General features: G+C 35.5%; 1 protein-coding gene across 2 annotated transcripts; it reads left to right on the top strand.

Moving 5' to 3' along the window:
- LOC144350706 (uncharacterized) lies at positions 1-18,998 on the top strand. 2 transcript variants are annotated; one of them, XM_085506443.1, is made up of 24 exons: positions 1-92; positions 4,470-4,705; positions 5,601-5,742; positions 6,757-6,876; positions 7,523-7,645; positions 8,047-8,154; positions 8,474-8,611; positions 8,744-8,878; positions 9,555-9,665; positions 9,822-9,932; positions 10,413-10,523; positions 10,989-11,027; positions 11,439-11,456; positions 11,792-11,830; positions 12,488-12,791; positions 12,912-13,021; positions 13,131-13,294; positions 14,166-14,255; positions 14,502-14,607; positions 15,604-15,676; positions 16,746-16,803; positions 16,898-16,968; positions 17,999-18,074; positions 18,261-18,998. In XM_085506443.1, exons 2-24 carry the CDS (start codon positions 4,496-4,498, stop codon positions 18,396-18,398), a joined length of 2,595 nt encoding a protein of 864 aa, XP_085362569.1. In that variant the 5' UTR covers positions 1-92; positions 4,470-4,495; the 3' UTR covers positions 18,399-18,998. The 2 variants fall into 2 exon arrangements, 1 of the variants encoding a protein (XP_085362569.1); XR_014931227.1 differs by lacking the exon at positions 15,604-15,676 and having other exon boundaries at positions 18,261-18,324.
- The last annotated feature ends 672 nt before the right edge of the window (positions 18,999-19,670 follow it).

Here is a 19,670-nt window from a genome sequence, read left to right as displayed (position 1 = left end):
AAAAAAACAATACATGTTGATTTCCATCACAAGCCATCGCGGATACAAAAGCTGTGTTCATTTCGTAACGGCCATTCACTCCACCGATTTCTGTGAGTAAAATAATTTATCTTATTTTATTAAAAAATTAAAGAACAGTGGTCGCTTTGAAGCCATCTATTTTTTTGTTAATGTACACCAGTGGGTTTGCGACTACATACATTTAATCCTACAGTGACAATATATTTATTGTCATTGGGCGCTGGACGTCATTTAACGCGTGTTAGAACTTCGTGCAAATAGACATTGTATTTTGCGTACGACCATGGTCAAGTGGTGGTTATGAAGCAAAAACCAAAGCGCGAATGGTTTACGTGCCGTACAATCAAACGGCAATGGCTTAACACATTCGTACAACGACTGTCACGAATTGGGGAGTTACGTCACCCAAAGTGCTGTGAATACACGTCGCTTAATTGGCAGTCAATTTGTCACATTGTATGAGTTGTCGGTACTTTGTTTTCACAAACCGTGCCACGGCATATAACCACATGGAAATCCCAGAAATCCGATTCAATACTGTCGTGGTACAACCGCGTTGTAGTTGCAAATACGACAGCCGTATCGGACCAAAAGCAGCCGACAATCACCGCCTTTCACCGCCAAATTTGCGTACTTCATCTACACTCTTCGTACAACTCAATTTTATTATATTTATAATATGTCAACAATGTCAATTCCGGGCCATCTAACTCTGTTCTCCATAAAAAATACGATGGTTAGCAAAAAATGAGATGATTGAGTTGAAATTAGATGACTGGTTGGCTGACTGATCCTACGTGGATGTTGACAGGAATGACATGAAATTAATGACATAAAAAACAGTTGATTTGAAATTGTTCAGAACTTCTGCAATTATTTAATAGTAATATACCGACATACATAGTCATGATTATGTTAAGATAGTATCGCACTGCTTTGAGAATATTAAAACCCGTTCAATGCGAGATCTCGCGTAATGCGTAAATGTAGCGGATCGATCATCTGTCGAAACGCACATCTTTCAAAGAGAAATACGGTGTTGAGATCCAGTATTCTCCCACGGAGCGATTTCTATATAATTTACATACTATTTACATAATAATACAAATTTGCATATGAATAACAATGACCAAAGCATATTTATATCCACAAAAACTTAAGTGACATATTTATTAACATTATATATCTGGTGCGTTTACTTCATTAGATTTGACCCTCATCAAATGTGTACACACATTATTACACGTGAAAACACCCCAAAAATAGTTTACGTTTGTCAAATCCTACGCGATGTTTCAAGTTGATACCACTACAGCGCCACGACCTTTGTTTGTTCATTTCTGACGTCCGATTTAACACATAATGCGAGATCTTGCAGAACGAAAAACAATCTATTCAGGACTGGGGTGGGGGTCTGAATTTGACTCAGAGTCAAATGGTGTGAAAATGCAACAGCAGGCATAGAAACCACTGGCATACAGAATGTAGCTCTACATTTTCTATATTGTTGAAGGCAAACGTAAATATAGATACAAATAAATCAGATTCCCCAATCTATCAAAGCGACCACGAACCACCACGCGAGATAAACCAACCCACTTACTATAGAGACATGGATCATTTAATATCATGGGTGTCTGGCTGTACAATTTTTTTTTTTAATCCAGACACTCGGATAACAAAACTGATGCAGATTGTTTCAGTAAAACAATGATGGCACGTTCATGAAAAATAAAAATTAGCTCGATAAAAAACACTGGTAATATTCTTTCAACCACTGACCCCTAAACATATATTAATGCTCACACAAAAACGAGAACAGAACAACAAATAATACGGGCGAAAGGCAATGTATATTTTAATGCTGCAACCTTCTTCAGATTGAGTTACAAACGTAAATATGAAATAATCACGTAAAATAAAAATTGACCTGACAGCTGATGGCCCAATACGTAATCTGACTCAGAAATAACTGAATAATCGTCGATTCCACTAGATTACCATAAATATGCTATATATTTCTTTTATTTACATACATTGACAAATATGTGGACATAGAACTACCAGCAACAAGTAGACCATGAACCAGTAATAGGAACCCCCCCCCCCCCCACTTGCGGAATTTGCAAAACTCGTATTTCCTGTCATGTTGTGGGACACTGAACTTATTTTCGCTTGATTGATGAATTTAAATTATTGCCAGAAATAACTTTGTATTCGATTATACTATGTTTAACATACTCAGTGACGTCATGTGACACATGGACAAATCTATTGAACATTTGTGGAGAATGATAGATCCCATTTACTCCAGGCATTTGAAACATTTGGTCTATAACTGTACACGCATGGGCTAGAATCGAACACCTTTGTTGTGTATGGAATATCTTCTGATTGGTACAAATAGACCAGAATGGGTACATTGTGAATGAAATTGGTCATATTTGATCTGTGATTGGGCACATTTTCTCTAGAATTGTTAATATTATAAGATCTATTGCATTGATTTAGGATTGACTATATTTGGTTTACGATTTGTCATATTTTGTCTTTACATAACAAAACACATTAGCAATATTTTGTGCAATATTATTCACATTGCGTTTACTATAATGTTACAGTTTCTAGCGTTTCCTTGCTTCACCCTAATCTGATTTCGTCGTCAGCAATACGTGATGCACACCTAACACTAATGGCGATCGTTGTGAAGTTCTCCGCTGAAACCGACCGACTCATTTTAACTTCCGGATCAGGTCAGAGGTTATGTACTACGCAGCCATGGTGAATTTTTCATAACATACATATAATTCGTTAGCGGGCCCAGGTTGCATTTTTCATTATATATATAAATTATAAACCCTATCACCTTCATAGGGAACGTAAAGCCAACAACTTTGTTCGGATAACATCGAATATGTCACAGGGTGAAATTTGTACACCACGGAACCGCTTTATTCGCGAATAAATTGCGCGTTTCGATGATCAAGTGAGCGATTATATACATAAAATGTATTACTAGTATAACACATCACTCGTTAATACTGTACTGTAATTGGTCAAAACAGGGTCACTTGTTATCGGCTAAATTGCCATAGTAGCGCCAGGGAAATTACTAGTTCCCTAGGGAGACTAGTACATCAACTCGTGCCCGGGGATGACGTCACTCGTCACCTGATCGTGTGATTTCCAATATGTCGTCTGCTAGTTCGGTCGCTGATATCGATGGTCCGCCTCGAAAGACTGGACGATTTAGCTTCAGTTCAGAAGAAGAACTTGACACACTAGTAGAAAATAAAGATGCACCGAAGACGAAGGACGCAATCATGTTTTTTAGAATTGTCTTTACATCGTCTTGTGAAGAAATCGAGACACCGCTAGCAGACGTCGAGAAGAAGACGGCAGACGATCTATGCACGTTCCTCCAGCAATTCTACGTGTAATCTGCTATAAAACACATATTGCACGGCATAATTCGGGCACAAGTACTAGTGCCCTCATGGCCATGCAATATGTGCTTAATAGTGCCATTTCTGATATAATATATATAATTATGAATTGACATTATTTAACAGTTTTCACTGAACTAAAGATAACAATATCTCACAATCCAAGATTTTGAAACAATTTATATATATATATATATATATGTATAATGACAGAACGCCTGGTTTATATATAATCGTCTATGATACTGGCAAATACATTCCCAGAGTAATTGGTTTAATTGTATGTATTGGTAATATTGATACATCATTTCATTTATGTTTTGATTTATATACAAAATTTGCATACTGTTATATATGATATAATGATAAATAGATGATTTATTTTACGAATTAATAAACTTGCGCTATTTGTATCCATAAATTGAATAATTGATATGTATATAATACTTTGATTATGAATGTTAGAAACTTATATAAAAGATATCTACTGATACTGTACTAATCATAACATTTCATCATAGCTAATTACTATCCATAATAATTATCTAATTTGCATGAGAATTATTCATAACATCATATTGAAACTTAAAACAATACACAGATCCATCCACGTTTACACAGCAGACTTTAAGGGCGGTAGTCGCCGCGCTGCGCATGTGCGACATTTGTGTTGATAAACATTGATTTTACCATAATTCAATGCGCTATTCTAATGGAAATCACAAGTATGAGGTTTGACCTAGACGCGACTTGCACCAATTACGATCGGTAGCTCCTTCGATACCTCTAAATCACCTAAAAATACCTAACTGGAGCTTGGTAACGTCTCACTTTGTACTCGTTGGTCTGCCCAACAGTCAAAGTCGCCATCTTTGTTGATATGAGACCCATATATCTCGCACATGCGTGGCGCGACGACTACCACCCTTTAAATGTTAGTTTGTGCGTGGATATTTTAATACGCGTGTCGCTGATGGCTATCATGTATATTGTTACGTCTAGAGCAACAGACACGCCAACATAATAAGATGGGAATTTCTGAGAATACGTCCCGGTCAGCTATTGTTAATGACTTTATGTCATCGACCACAGCCCATGGTCTACCAAGAGCATTTCAAAGCAAAGGCGCAGTTATATCTTTATTATGGGCTTTTATATTTCTTACTGCCATTGGGGTTTGTGTATGGCAATCATATTTACTTGTGGCGAGCTATCTCCGGCGTGACGTCACCGTCAAGGTAGGAACGCATTTATTGAGATATGTGTGTGCATGCTTACCAGCACATATAATGAAATTTAAATATACTATAGATAGATATATATATATATATATATAGATAGATAGAGAAGTGCAAATTTAGATGGACATGATTTCAGTGAATTAAAATAGGTAATCATGGACGTGGCACAGTGGTAAGCCTTATTGCCGCGCATCATGGAGATTGTGTGTTCATTCATTTCATCTATTCCCCCTGCCATAATATTTTCCCCGCTACGCTACATAACAAGGCATGTATGTGGGAGCTATGATTGGCATATATCCACGAGTAAACGTTATGAAAGGAAATGACCAATCTGTGCTCGTTTTAGAATAAGGATACTTATCGTCTTTTCAACGAGTATATTGATTGGTCCCCTAAGAGTGGAAGAGATGTAGGCTGATTGGCGGCGCACTTGCATGCTACTGGATACTACAACATCGGCATATTTTACCATAGCTTTATTGCAGTAAACGCCATGTGTCCCAAAGAGACAAAGATTTTACGACGACCCCTCAAGCGAATGCTCACTCAACAGAATACACTAAACGTGTGAAGTCCAAATCACAGTCAGCTGGCGTACAATTGATAATTATTTACATATATTTACTATATGGGGACAGCCATCTTGAATGCGATCTGAAAGTATATAAACAGACTGAGACTCTTTATTTAGTTTCAATCCAAGCCGTCCTATCGTAAAACTTTCAGTCTCATGTATCAGCTCCAATGGAGCCCGTAAATAAGACAAGTCATCACTGGTGTTTCAAACAGTTATAAAAACAGTGATTGTGGGTTTGAGCCTTGAATACATTGTGACTGTGTTTATTGTAGTGTTACTTATTCCAAATAATTAGTATTATATCTTGTTTAGATTGAGATCGTTACAGCTCCACAGCTGCCATTCCCAAGTGTCACTATATGTAATACAAACAAACTACGAAAATCGGCCATATCAAAATCGGAGTACAACCAGCTACTGAAAGTCGACACGGGCATAGCAGAACCTTACTATGGTGAGAACATACAGTTGGCATGTTTCTGTGAACATCGACGCATCGCCGTTCTCTCCTACATCATCACACCAACACATACATACATATATATATATATACTACAAACCAAAGATATGGAAAGATATGATTTGATGTGATTACCGCGGGACAACTGACGAACTCTTCATGTGTATGTTTGTGGGGTGTATGTGTATGTCTGAATCTGTAATTGGGTTCGACCTGTTAACCAGAAATGATTGTATGAGTGGGTAGTATGCATCTTTTATATGATGAATACTGGTTGAATAAATAAATTATATTGTATATTAACGTCTCATAGTCTACCACCAATTCAATACATTACGTGGCCCATCTAATTGTCAGGTATCTGTATTACAGTATAACCCATATAAACAATCTTTTACTATTTTCATGTGGAACATAACAATGTCAGCCCAATAAAGTGAACATTTTAGGTAATGTTTCTGGCGTTCTCGGCAACTGACTCGAAAAGTGACCCATGAACCAACAATCGTCTTTCCCGAATAATGTCCAAAATGTGTTCGTCTGTGTGGTTTCTAAGATGATTCGGGATACCGAACAACGTTTTACTTTCCGGAAACACATGTTAAGGCATTTTTGAAGGGCAGGGGAAGTAGTTCTACCGACATGCGTCAATCATGAAAACAATTTTGCCAACCCCGAGAATTTCATACTGCATGTAGCCTAAATCACGCCTACAATAATTCGATAACACTTTAGATTTACTTAAAGCGCGGTGGTCGTCGCGCTGCACGTGTTCAAATTTCACGTAAATAAACAATGTATTTTACACGCGTTGTATACGTCGCTATGAGTTCCATATCGAACAGGACGTGGCGCGACGACTGCCGCCCTTTAACATTTACTAATATTACACGAATATATGCAGCTATAACACAATTAATAATATAGCACGGGTTGTAAATGGTAATAGTGTTTTATGAATTATGATGTAATATTTGTAAGTAATTAAATCACGTGTTGTATTTCCAGCTGAGAACTGCTTAGAAGGAGATTACCGGTGTAACAATACTGGTTGTGTGAAGAGTTACCTTCTTTGTGATGGCGTCGATAACTGCGGCGATAAAAGCGATGAATTTGGTTGCATTTACGGTGAGTGACGTCACTTAATACGTACTCTCGACTGTGGACTGTGGACTATTGCTGGTAACAGTAATGTTACCAAGATGTACCAATAGTGATGTCCGTGATTTGTAGTGTGTTTTGTGCGTCATAGGTCAACGTATTTGAATGTGTCACATTTCAATTTAATTAAACTTCGATACTCGATTTCATTACAACTACGTACCCCTTTTAAAATGTAATTAAATATAAGCAATGTTAAAATATATGTTTAAGCTAGACAAAAAACAACAACAATATGTTTACAATTATTTAATTGTTTTAATTAAAAGGGGGCGTTGCAACACATGGAGTGTGACAGCTCCATACGTTTCTATTACGTTTGCGAATCACTAAAACATTAGCACATTAATTGTGTTTTCTTTTAGTGTTTGCAAACAATTGATAATAAAGTTCTACACACTTGCTTGAATTGGAGATTTCTTCACATTGTCAATTCCTAATATCATATCACGATTATTAGCAGTGTATGGATCAATCAGCAATTTACATTGTTTACTCTTCAGAAAGTCGCACAGGAAAGTTTACAGTACAATTAATTCTTTGACAGGCTAGTCCATGGCATCGTATTTTATGATGACCAGGAAAATATTACATTGATTTATATTCTATGTAGGAACCTGTGATGTGGGAATGTTTAAATGTACAACGGGTAGTCCTGCGGGGGCATGTATTGACAGTAGACATATATGTGATCGAATATTGGACTGCTATGGTGGTGAAGACGAAAACAACTGCGGTAAGCTATACATACCCTCACCGTGGTTACACTATTATGTTAATCGCGAGTGACGTCACAATTCATGATGGCATTAGTCTGCGTGAAGACTTTCGAATCGGACAAACAGCTGCGAACGCGTAAACAGCGATCGTTTTAGAGATGACGTAGACATACCCCGAAACTTCTTTAAATTATCCCATACAACTCGTATTCGATGATCCATGACTCTGTAAGTTATTTCTTCTTTTTCTGATAACATTTGTAATTGTCGGTCACAAGGACTTATATAATATAAGGTACATTAGCATAATCACTAAAGTGATATTCTTAAGTACCTACTTATTAATTATGTTCCTAACACATACATTTGTATAGTTTATTGCATATTAAACTGCTCAATCGTGCTCAATTCTTTTTAGACTGCAAGAAACATGAGTTTAGCTGTGAAGAATCAGGTCGTTGTATAAATGGAACCAAGCGATGCGACGACGTTGTTGACTGCGATGACGGCAGTGATGAACAGCAGTGTAAGTACATCCTATGTCACCATTACTTGTGAGAGTACTTCGATTGATTATTCGTAATATATTATTTAATATGTTAACCCAACTTTTTGTAAAGCAGCATTTGTCCAGTAATGTGGCCAATGTCACTTACAGGAGATTCATGGGATGGCCTAAAATCCCAATATCACCTGTCTGCTGATTCAGATCTCAATACCGATACTACTCCTTGATATACATATCTATGCATGCCGGGTGGATTGTAACACTGTTAGAATGTACAATTCATGTGTGCGTCCACGTGTTTCACGAATATTAGACATACGATGCATTATATCTGTAGGTGATTCTGGGGGGACGTTTTGTGGGTCTGGTTATATACATTGCGATGATGGAGATACTTGTATCCCTCCAAATTGGGAATGCGATAGTTATGTGGATTGCAATGATGGAACGGACGAAGAGGATTGCCCTGAACCAGGTACACATCTCACATTTGTTTTCTATAGACAATACGTTAAGAAATGTTAAAAGACAAGCGTTTTAATTAATTTATTTAATCATCATACACGTTGGACATTCTGCATTAGAATATGTATTTTTTTTCTTCTAGAAATAAAGTTTTGTTTAGCAGACACAGAATACCAGTGTGATCTATATACATGCATACCATTATACTGGAAATGCGATGGATATATCGACTGTGGAAATGGGAATGATGAGAACGACTGTCCTGCAGTAATAGACGGTAAGTACCCATCGTTATTATTACTTTTGCACAATACAACGCAACACTCTTCTTGATCGTAGTCCCGTACTATCGATGTTTTAGTACATACTCACATAAACACTGTCAATTGGAAGGGCAAATAAAAACAATCGAATGAGAAAAGCAAACGTAGCGGGAATGATTTAGCATAAAACAAATAAGCACCAGTTAAAACCCTTAGACTAACTGCACGTTGAATATGTGCTTCTCAAATTTTATATACAATTAAAATTTATTCAATCACTATATTTCAGTATAAAACAATTACTCACCTCTCCCATTCATTGCATAATACGTCACCTTGACATACTGTTCTTTTTGTAAAAGTAAGCACGAAAATAGTACAGCGGGAGTATCGACCGACACGCAGCATGCTTTTCAGTATCCGCGTAAACATTCCATATTTGGAATTCGCATTTCCTAATATGGCAGGATGAAAAATATCCGTAAAACTGCCTGAACTTATGGCGTTATGGTGACAGGTGTATAATATTACTTATCATTTATATTACTGACTTATTACCGCACTACTTTATTCCTATTTCTAAACACTCAAGTTTGTTCTATGTATTTCGTTCACGTACTATTTTTTCCCCATTTATTGTCAGTAATACCATGGCATTAAATCACAGCAAAATTAATATTTTTTTTGCAGAATGTTACTTTTCCACGGATTTTCTCTGTGATTTCAACTTATGTATTCCCGATAACTGGGTTTGTGATGGACAGGCTGACTGTAACGATGGAACGGATGAAGCGGATTGTGGTGGGTACCAATGAACGTTACAAATCAGATACGACTGATCATGTGGTCAACAAATTTAAGAATCAAATTCCGTAGTTAATGTATCTCACAGACAGACATACATGGCAATATTGCTTATATTGTTTCTCTGTAAAATAAACATCTTTTTACTTTTAGAAGGGACTTGTTCAGGTTATCTTTGCGACACGGATACTAGATGTATTCCCGAATACTGGGTTTGTGATAATGTAGTTGACTGTCATGACACCACTGACGAAAAAGACTGCGGTGAGTATGTAAACAGACCGATTCCTTTTTACCGTCATCGATTGTTATTTACGCGCCCTAAATGCGAAATTGACTGTGGTTTCACAACAATAAGAACCACTGGCAATGTTTATACAGTGTTATAAATAAATAAACCAATGAACACACATGTGAGTAAGTAAATGAATGAATATGTTGCCATTATTTTGAATAACTTTGAAAATATGATTTCTTAGCCCTTTACGCTTAAAAATAAAAATTCTCGTTTTGCTTACACAAGTTGAGTGTAGATACTCGGCTTTTGACTATATTAAAGCGGGGAAGTCGTCACATGCGCATGCGTCAGATGGTCATAGCGTGTAATTGTTTACAAACAAACGTCTACCCATGAGCCTTTGCGTTTTTAGCGTGTGTTGGTATCATCGCTTGGAACTCAATTCCCACAGGTGGCGATCCTCCCGCTTTAACTAATGATTAACATGTATCCACGTTTTGATTTAGAGGAGTATTGTGGAAGTGACTTTTTATGCGATACTTCACGGTGCATATATGCTGAATGGGTCTGTGATTACACAGTAGACTGCACTGACGGCTCAGACGAAGAAGGTTGTGGTACGTATGAAGTATTGAGTAGAACAGCGAAAACAAATATTACATGAACTGACTTGATTTGTTTATCCTAATTAACCCAGAAATGGGATAGTATAAGTTATTCGTGGATACAAAGGCTAGCAATGCGTTCTTCCGTTATAAGCTGAAACCCATAACTAAACACAGGGTACGGTTCAGGGATATGTCGCACGATCTCGATTAGTAACCTGATTATAATGTACTATGTCATCGCAGACATGAATCAATAGTTAAAACTTATAATATAATTCTTTGATCGAACCTATACCCTTGTGTGGATGTCGGGTGTGGGGATACAACTTGTGTCCATTGTATCCATAGGAAAATAAACACACAACACACAATTATCTAAACCTATCTCTCGATATTGCGTAGATGTAACCCCCTTCTTAATATTGAATATTTTCATAATTATAACCTACTAGTTGTTTGTTTCTACATACACAGCTTTCATGCAAATGTCAGAAACGAACAGAAATGGCACAGGTAATAATATTGAAATGGTTGTGTCCGCACTTATCGTCCGTCTATTTTGATTTGTTTAATTCTCTTAATTTTGTGTTGATCAGTATACATAATATATATATATATATATATCCATGATAACGACACACTATCACACTACTGTAAAAGCATGAAACAAACACAACGCTTTAAGTTTTAATTCCTCATAATCATTCGGTAAGTGTAGTACCGTTCAAGGATACTGTTCACAATTATTGATGACCTGAACAAAATGTTGATGGATGCCAGAAACATACATATACAACTTTGTTCGCAGTACTATAGTATACGTGTACTTAATGTAATTATATTTTGATAGTAACTTGCAAATTATCGACATTAGTAATATTTTTTTCTTTTTGTCTTTTACATGCAATGTATGGGTTCACACAGCGAATGAAACCACGGAAAGTATGAATACCATTACATTTTTAATTATCACTTTTTTCTCCACGACCATATTGTGCTATGTAAATTACATGTATGTATACAAAAATAAAAAACGTCTATACCTACATTGGATTTCACTTACTATAGATTGATGTATATTTGAATATACACGCGCTCAAATGTTGTTAGCTGATGATTGACTACGAATAATTCATGATTGGACAATAATTGTGTCATTAAAACGAGCCACGATAAAGATCAATTTAAATAAAGAAGCACAGTACAGATGTTATGAATATCATTATTCGGTTTGTTATTCTTTGCATTAAATAATATATATACATGTTTGTTTACAGGCATTTATTTATTCGAAACATCAACAGAGAGCACGGAAGGTATGAGCATAATTAATTCCTTTGTTTTTGAAGTTGTTTTTGCTGCTCAATCATGTACTGCAGCAATGGCAAGGGACAATCTTCACACTAACTTGGCCGTTTCGTTATTTGAATTGGGGAAGGAAGGGGGGGGGGTACCTACACGAACCTATTATTGTTTGAAGCTACCCAGCTTACAATTGGGTAGACACTATCCAAATGTCTTTCCCATACACCATTAAAATTTTAACTAGTAAAAGTAAGATTAAATAATCACGGAGAAATATATTACTGTTTGCATAAAAAGGTACAGAACCATATATCAAACTATATATTGCTGTAAAATAACCAAATCCTACATTTTTATTTTGGGTTACACAATTGAATTAGTTTGCAGTGAATGAATGTATTATTTATCGAGTATTCGCAGTTATATTAGGCACAGCTGTAGGAGAAGGAACATGTGTTGTGAAAATCATTGATTGCACTGTTTCCTCAATATTATTATTTCAAATGATTTATGTAATCGCAAATACTTCACTATACACGATGTATACATAATGGTGAAGTACTTAAAATGATTTCCTCTCGCATGCGTTACCATATATACCATATAACCATGAACAACCATTCACTTGTGGAAACCTATGCTATATGGAAACAACATTTATTTTACAGAGCCAAGTCCAACGTATCAACCCTCTGCACACGACCTTCTGAAACGATATACAGAACTTTCGTACGACCTCTCAGTTTATGAAGACTTTGTGACAAATAGCTACCATGATCATCAGTTTGGACGTGTTAAAAGCGAAGACCCTCCTGATTGGCCTGGTTTTATCACATACAGCTCCACTCCTGATTACAGTGACTTAGAAAACGTGCTGAAACTCAGAGCAGATGAGATAGCGGAGCTAGGACATCAGCTGGAAGACTTTGTGTTGGAATGTTCATACGATGAACAAGTTTGTAACTGGGAAAAGTTAAGCCTCAATCGTTTGCTCTGGATCTCGATTATTTACATATCGGTTATTAAAATATTGAAAAATGCATATTTAGATTAACAAATATAAGCAATTATATTTACTTTGATGAATTTCAGGGATTTTAAAATGTTCCAAGACGAAAGATATGGTAATTGTTTCCAGTTCAATCACGCCTTTGACTCTGAAGATACAAGTCTCTATTCTACTAAAACTGGTGCAAAATACGGTTCGTATCTACATACCACGTTACGTCCATTTAAACACGAGTCACTATCAGTGTATGTCTGGGCTTTCAGGTCACTCGTCACACGATGATATTTTCTTACAATTTACAGGACTAAAGATGACCCTCTACACAGAACAGAATGAGTACATCAGTGTGTATGGTCGCAATTCTGGTGCCAGAGTAGTTGTTCATCCACCACATATACCTGCAATTCCGCAATCAGAAGGAATTACTGTGACTCCTGGAAGGGTTTCCTCAGTGGGCCTGAAAGAGGTACTGTATTGAAACAAGCAATAAGAACACATCGAATCAGTGTTTATCAATAATCCGAATAATTGCAGAATATTTGGAACAATACTCTACTTCTCTGCTTTAGTCAATAACTTCAGGAGGCCGTTGGTGCACCCTTGATCAAACGTACCTCCTCCAGCTCTTTCTGTCATCAGCAAGATGGTAAAGCTGCTTTCCATTCTCTGTCCATTTGTTGATGTAATCTTCCCATTCTCCTCTTGGCCTCAATCAGATTATCAATATACATGAATTAGCATATTACTAATACATTACTATTATTAGATTGATTATATTCAGAATACCAATTTGCATACAATCCACAAGTCGGTGGACCATTGAGACAAGTGGTTAACCAACCACCTATCTATTATGAATGTCTGTTGTTTGCAGTAAATAGACTTATGACGCAACTGGCTACCGAAGGTCTCGTTAGGAGCGTGACAGCCAGCCACGAGACTTGTATTTGTCTCTAAGCAATGCGCAATTATATTCCTGTAACAACATTCACAGTTCCAAATGACATAGTCATATGGGTTAGGATGACGGCTGAGAGTACATTACTGTATTAAGGGAAAAGCCTTTTAGCTCTCTCGCGTTCAGTGAGATCTTAACGACCCTTTGTGTTAAGAATTATGAATTTGAATATCAATTGGGAATGATTTTATTTTAGTTTCATTCACACATGATCATTTCCAAAAATCTAAGCTAATATAACAAATGAGGTTGCCCCTTGATTAAGCTTCCGAATTACTACTATGCCAGATCATTGGATATCAAGACGCACGTAAAAACATTTCGATCTACAAATGGGCATCGAAAAAGCTTAACATTATACTTTTACTAATCTTTTCAGAATCGCATCAAGAGAAAACCTTCACCATATGGCGAGTGTACTACAATAACCGAGTACGAGTCAATATTTGGCGACCACTACAAAATAACGGTAAATAAAAGTTTTTGAATAATGCGCAAATGCACAGTCTGTGACTCAAAGAAATTAGTGTGACAATGAGTAAAAATGTGACATCCACTTTACATGCATCGATCGTATGCTACATATATATGCCGATCCTCTGCGTTACATACATTTCTTTAGTATGCAAACCACATATATTTATGAACAATTCAATAACATTGGTATTGTTACCAAGTAAACGCAACACTAATATACCGTTCCTTGTTTGTGAAGGTATGTGAAGAAACATGTATGCAAACATATATGTCCAAATACTGTGGCTGTGTTGATACAATGCTTAGCAACGACACGAGGTGTATGCAACTCAATCGAACACAGGGTAAGTACTTCATGTGTTTTTTTTGCTACAGAAGTGAGTGGCGCTGCAACATATATCAGCCCATATTAGCCGAGTTCTACGCTATTCTGTGTGTCAACCCACTCAATGCAACTGGTAGCACGTTTTATTCCACACATCAACCATATTTTCAATCAAGTCTGAATTACTTGAATATGAACTAGGATAGACAATGTTTAGTATAACAGATTCTGTGTGGAACTTCGCAGCCTTGGGAAATCGTATAATTTCCTTCACACTCAATTAACATAACTTGTTCACACGCACGGGAAACGTCGCCAATAAACAATGGCAAAACTCGTACATTACATTCTACGTTTATATAGCTTCTAAAGAATCGATTACTAACAATTCAGTCTCTCACAAGCGTGTCCACCGTGCGCGTAGTCCTTGGCTACAGACTAGTAATAGACCATTACTAACTAGAAATACTCATGATGTCGGTTTTTTGCAGCCTCGTTCACATGCCACACTTTCTATATTCAGTTCAACGTCCAGATCAACCCTCAAATACATTACATGCATGCAATTCCAATAGAATTATAATCATAGTGTGGTACAGACACCAAGTGAGTTTATATTTTACAACGCACAATCCTTATACACACAGCGCGAGTGTAATGTTTATGGACTGACTAACACACAAATATCGTTGCAGAGAAGTGTAGTCATAGGTAAATCATGCAAAAACCACAAATTCCGCTATGAAACCGACCTAACACAATTAGCGTTAAAACTAACGCAACGTTACAGTAAAATGCATAATGTTTTAGTAACCACACACACAAACATCCTCATAACTTCTAACAACATATTATTACATCCTCCTCAATAGTATTTACAATATTTTATAAATTTATATATATTGAATATTATATATATTGAATATTGCAAACAATAACATATTAGCGTCACACATAGTACAATAAATGCAGTGCAATCATTACAGTGTTTTTTCATCCTTTACTATCGTTTCAGATGTATGTAGACAGCTTATTCGTTATTTTGGACGAAAAGAACTACTGGATTGCAAATGTAAACAACCATGCGAGTGAGTCAATATCGTATATTCACGATACAACATTAAACGCATGACGATATACTTGTCTGATTATTCATTTTGGGGAGCCAACTAATATAATAAATTCCTGACAAAAAAAACACAATACAACGTTTTAAAGTTGAGTATGCCTTCAGTGAATTGAGTCCAAGTATGGGGCATCTTACAAATATATAATTTCCCCCCAAGACCTTCTTTGCCATCTTTACATGTAGAGTAGAAAATAATAGCCTTGTCTTTCAAGTAACAGCAGAGTGTGTAATGTCAACACTCGATGTTCAATATTGACTCGGTGATGTGTCGGACACCTTAAGACCAAGCGAGGGGCATACGATAGACCTTATACTCAGAGATGTAGATGTTGCTGTTGATCTGCCTCTGATTTCCCAAACCTTATAAAAATGCGATGTGATAAATCATATAAATTAGATAAAAGATGAAATAATGGTACTGAACATTCTTACTAATTCCAGTAAATGGAAAAGATCTTCGTTTAGCAAAATATAGAGCAGCACTTATTGATATCCATAATATGATAAATAAAGCTAGGAATGCATTTAGAATGCTTAGTAACGTATAGATTCGCCAATAATAAAGCACCAAGACCAAACTAAAGTTGTATTAGAGCTGTGTGTTATTCACCCTACTCTATGGCTCCAAATGCAGGAGAATGACTGTCACAGCGAGTGATATCGACCAGATACCAGTTTACCACACAAAAAATACCAACAATCTACTAAATGCCAATAGGAGAGCATAGCTAACATTGCCAGTTGGCGCCGCAACTGGATTGGGCACATTTGTGAAGCGGTAGCCCTGCAGTGGACCTGACATTGGGTAGTGTACTGCAATCAGCCGCAATGAAATAGGATTTGAGATCCTTCGGGCCAGGAGCCATAGTGTGCAACAACTAAATTTAACAAAATGTATTTAATATATTTTTACTATTCTCTCCATCAATTAACATGATAGAAATGAATGCAAAGTTTCAAAATGTGTTTTTTCCTGATAATATACAAACATATTCAAATATATACAAATATATTCAAATATATTGCAGGGAAACATACTACGGAACTACTATATCCCAGTCTCTGTGGCCGTCAGATACATATCTTGTAAGTACGTTATACAACTACATATTTACAACTTTACGTATTGTCTGTGTTTTCTAGAATTGTAGCGTAATGAAATGAAATATTTTTTTTGCAGGAGCACTTCCTTAAACAAATCCACAGTAAAAATAACAAAACAACATTTATTAATGGCTTTGATGACGTGAGGTAAATAACATCACATTCCGTTTTTGACATTGTAAAATTCTTATATTTTTAGGAAAAAAAACACAGCTGATTTTGACAAGAAAATTCAGAAATATTTTCAGAATAATTCTTGAAGAAATGAATTCTATATGCACACCAATGATGTTTTTTTATAATTACCAATCTACAATACTATTACAAAAAAAGATAATTTGTTATATTCGCTATAGTTTTGCTTTTTATTTTTCTTGAACTTTGACTGAAAGAAGCTGAATAAAATTACAAATTATGTAGTGTGTTCAACAACACAGGTATGAACAATAACTTTAATATGATTTTAAATCATAAAATACTGTATTTTTTTATATAAAAACAAAAGAATTTCATAACGTCGAAAACGAAAAGTATTTATCGTAGTTTTCAATACATTTATTGGATAATATCTATTCTGAAAATTTACAATTTATTGTCTTGTATATCACATATACACTGACTTATTAACAGTGATCATCTGTGTATCAACAGATGACATTCAAAAAATAAATTATATTATAAGGTATGCATTGAGAAAAAATATTATTTTTTTAATATTATAAGTGTAAGTAGTATAAGGCAATCATGATTCACTGATAAAAATATGTGTTGTCCATGCTGTAGCCTAGATCACTACCATTTGCCAACATTATACCAATGTATAACACACAACATCAATATCTAAATTTCAAAAAATAATAATAAACGATTTCTATTGTATTTGAAATATTATATCATATGAGGACCTGGAATAAACGCAATAGTGACCATTGGAACAATATAAATAACTCCATGTTTCCAAAAATATGTATATTTACACAGAGACACACAATACCTTAAAAGAGCTGCTTTCTTTTAATTGGTTAATTCATCAGACAATAACATAACCAACCAATCATGTATGTATTATTCTTTATCCATCCATCACCCGTACCTCAATTCACCCACATACCCAACCATCCATCTATTCATTCACCAATTCAAATAACCGTAACACCAACTAAACATTTTTTTGCAGTAAAAACTTCATACGTTTAGAAGTTTACTTCGATGAACTCAACTATCAGATCATAACAGAGACACCTGCAATTACGGTAGTGTAACTTTATATATATATATATATATATATATATAATACAATACTATAACAAATACAAAGTTGGTAATTGCATGTTATGGTAATTATTCAATATATACCAACGTTTCTTGATAGCAGATCTATAGTTCAAGGTATATATTATGAAAGTGCAATCACACTAGTGATGTTGTTATACTTGCAGGAAGAAGTGTTACTCAGTTCTATTGGTGGAACATTGGGTCTATACTGCGGATTCTCGTTTCTCACTATTATAGAATTTTTTCAACTCGCAATGGAACTTTCTCGTTACTATTATTTACGTAATCGCGGACGTATGTGATGGTTACAACTACAATCTATTTGCATAAAAGGTTCTTTGTGTTTCGCCTTTCACTTATTAATAACAATAATGTTCCCATTACCATAGATGCTTCTACTGATTTCGTTATACTGTGGAACAGCGGGAGATTTTAGAGAATTTCGTAGTTTTTTTCCAGCGACTTAACAAAAAGCGCACGGTGTTCAAAACCAAGATCTCGTGCTGAGCGCCGTGAAATACTACATACACGCGGAGATAAATTATGATATAATAGAATCGATAAACGATTGATTATTGTTAAGGTACTCGAGTTACAAGTTAGTATGTTCATGATTGAAAACCCTACATCATGTAAAAGCTCTAGATCGGATGCGTAGTTTATGTATAGGTTACATAACATGGAATATATATACACTGTAGTTGGCGATCCGTGTTCATAGTGATAATGTTTGAATGTACGTCCTCAATTTTACTTGTACACGTTCCTTTGATCTGCATGATAGCATCGAGATTTGCAACGCGTGTGTTGTCGCAATGGTTATATATACATATATAGATATTTGGAATTATATATATATTAGATTTGTGATTTATTTATTTGAATAAAAATAAAAATTGTTATATTTGTGTCTAGTTTATGATTATATATTTTCTCATTTTTGACAATATACTTATCCCATCAATACCATGTGGTCAATGTCTGTATCATACACATGAACAGCAATTTCCACAGATCCATTCACACACATCGGATATAACGCAATTCAATCATGAGTAAATTGCAAATTGAAGATCATCATAGACTCACAGCTAGAATCTCGTCAAAGTATATCATACATGACGAGTATCAACACTAAACTAAAACAAATAGTTTGTTATATGTTGCATATAAGTTCACATAACAATGAAGTCTTCAATGAAGCGCAATTTTACAAATCCAGCCTTACACTGTAGGACGCGACTGTATGCACAAATACTGATACAGTGCTGTGAGCCTTCTAGCAAAATATCACTAACTCAATTTCAATCTATAGTGACAAAAAATATATTCATTTTACGAGCGAGCTGTATCACAGTCGAAATAATTCTGCAACTTAGCTGTGTCTTAGGAGATCAAAATTCCCGTCCGCCATATTACAAGACTGGACGAGATGTACAAATGTTTTTGTCAGACTTTTGACGACATTTATTTCGCACTACGTTTACATGGATATATTTTTCTTTAAATTTAAGAACAACACAGAAAATAATAATGTATTTAAGTATTTGTTTTCCATAAATATATATATAATA

Source organism: Saccoglossus kowalevskii, chromosome 12, assembly GCF_978046115.1.
Source record: "Saccoglossus kowalevskii chromosome 12, keSacKowa6.1, whole genome shotgun sequence".
NCBI lineage: Eukaryota > Metazoa > Hemichordata > Enteropneusta > Harrimaniidae > Saccoglossus > Saccoglossus kowalevskii.
The sequence above is the reverse complement of the archived record's forward strand: the minus strand, read 5'-3'. Positions and strand labels throughout refer to the sequence as shown.

Excerpts from the sequence above, each read along its gene's own strand:
- LOC144350706 (XM_085506443.1), top strand. The coding sequence starts at position 4,496 with ATGGGAATTTCTGAGAATACGTCCCGGTCAGCTATTGTTAATGACTTT. Across the intron at positions 13,022-13,130 it reads TAAAACTGGTGCAAAATACG|GACTAAAGATGACCCTCTAC; the intron begins GTTCGTATCTAC and ends TACAATTTACAG. Across the intron at positions 15,677-16,745 it reads AAATGTAAACAACCATGCGA|GGAAACATACTACGGAACTA; the intron begins GTGAGTCAATAT and ends AATATATTGCAG.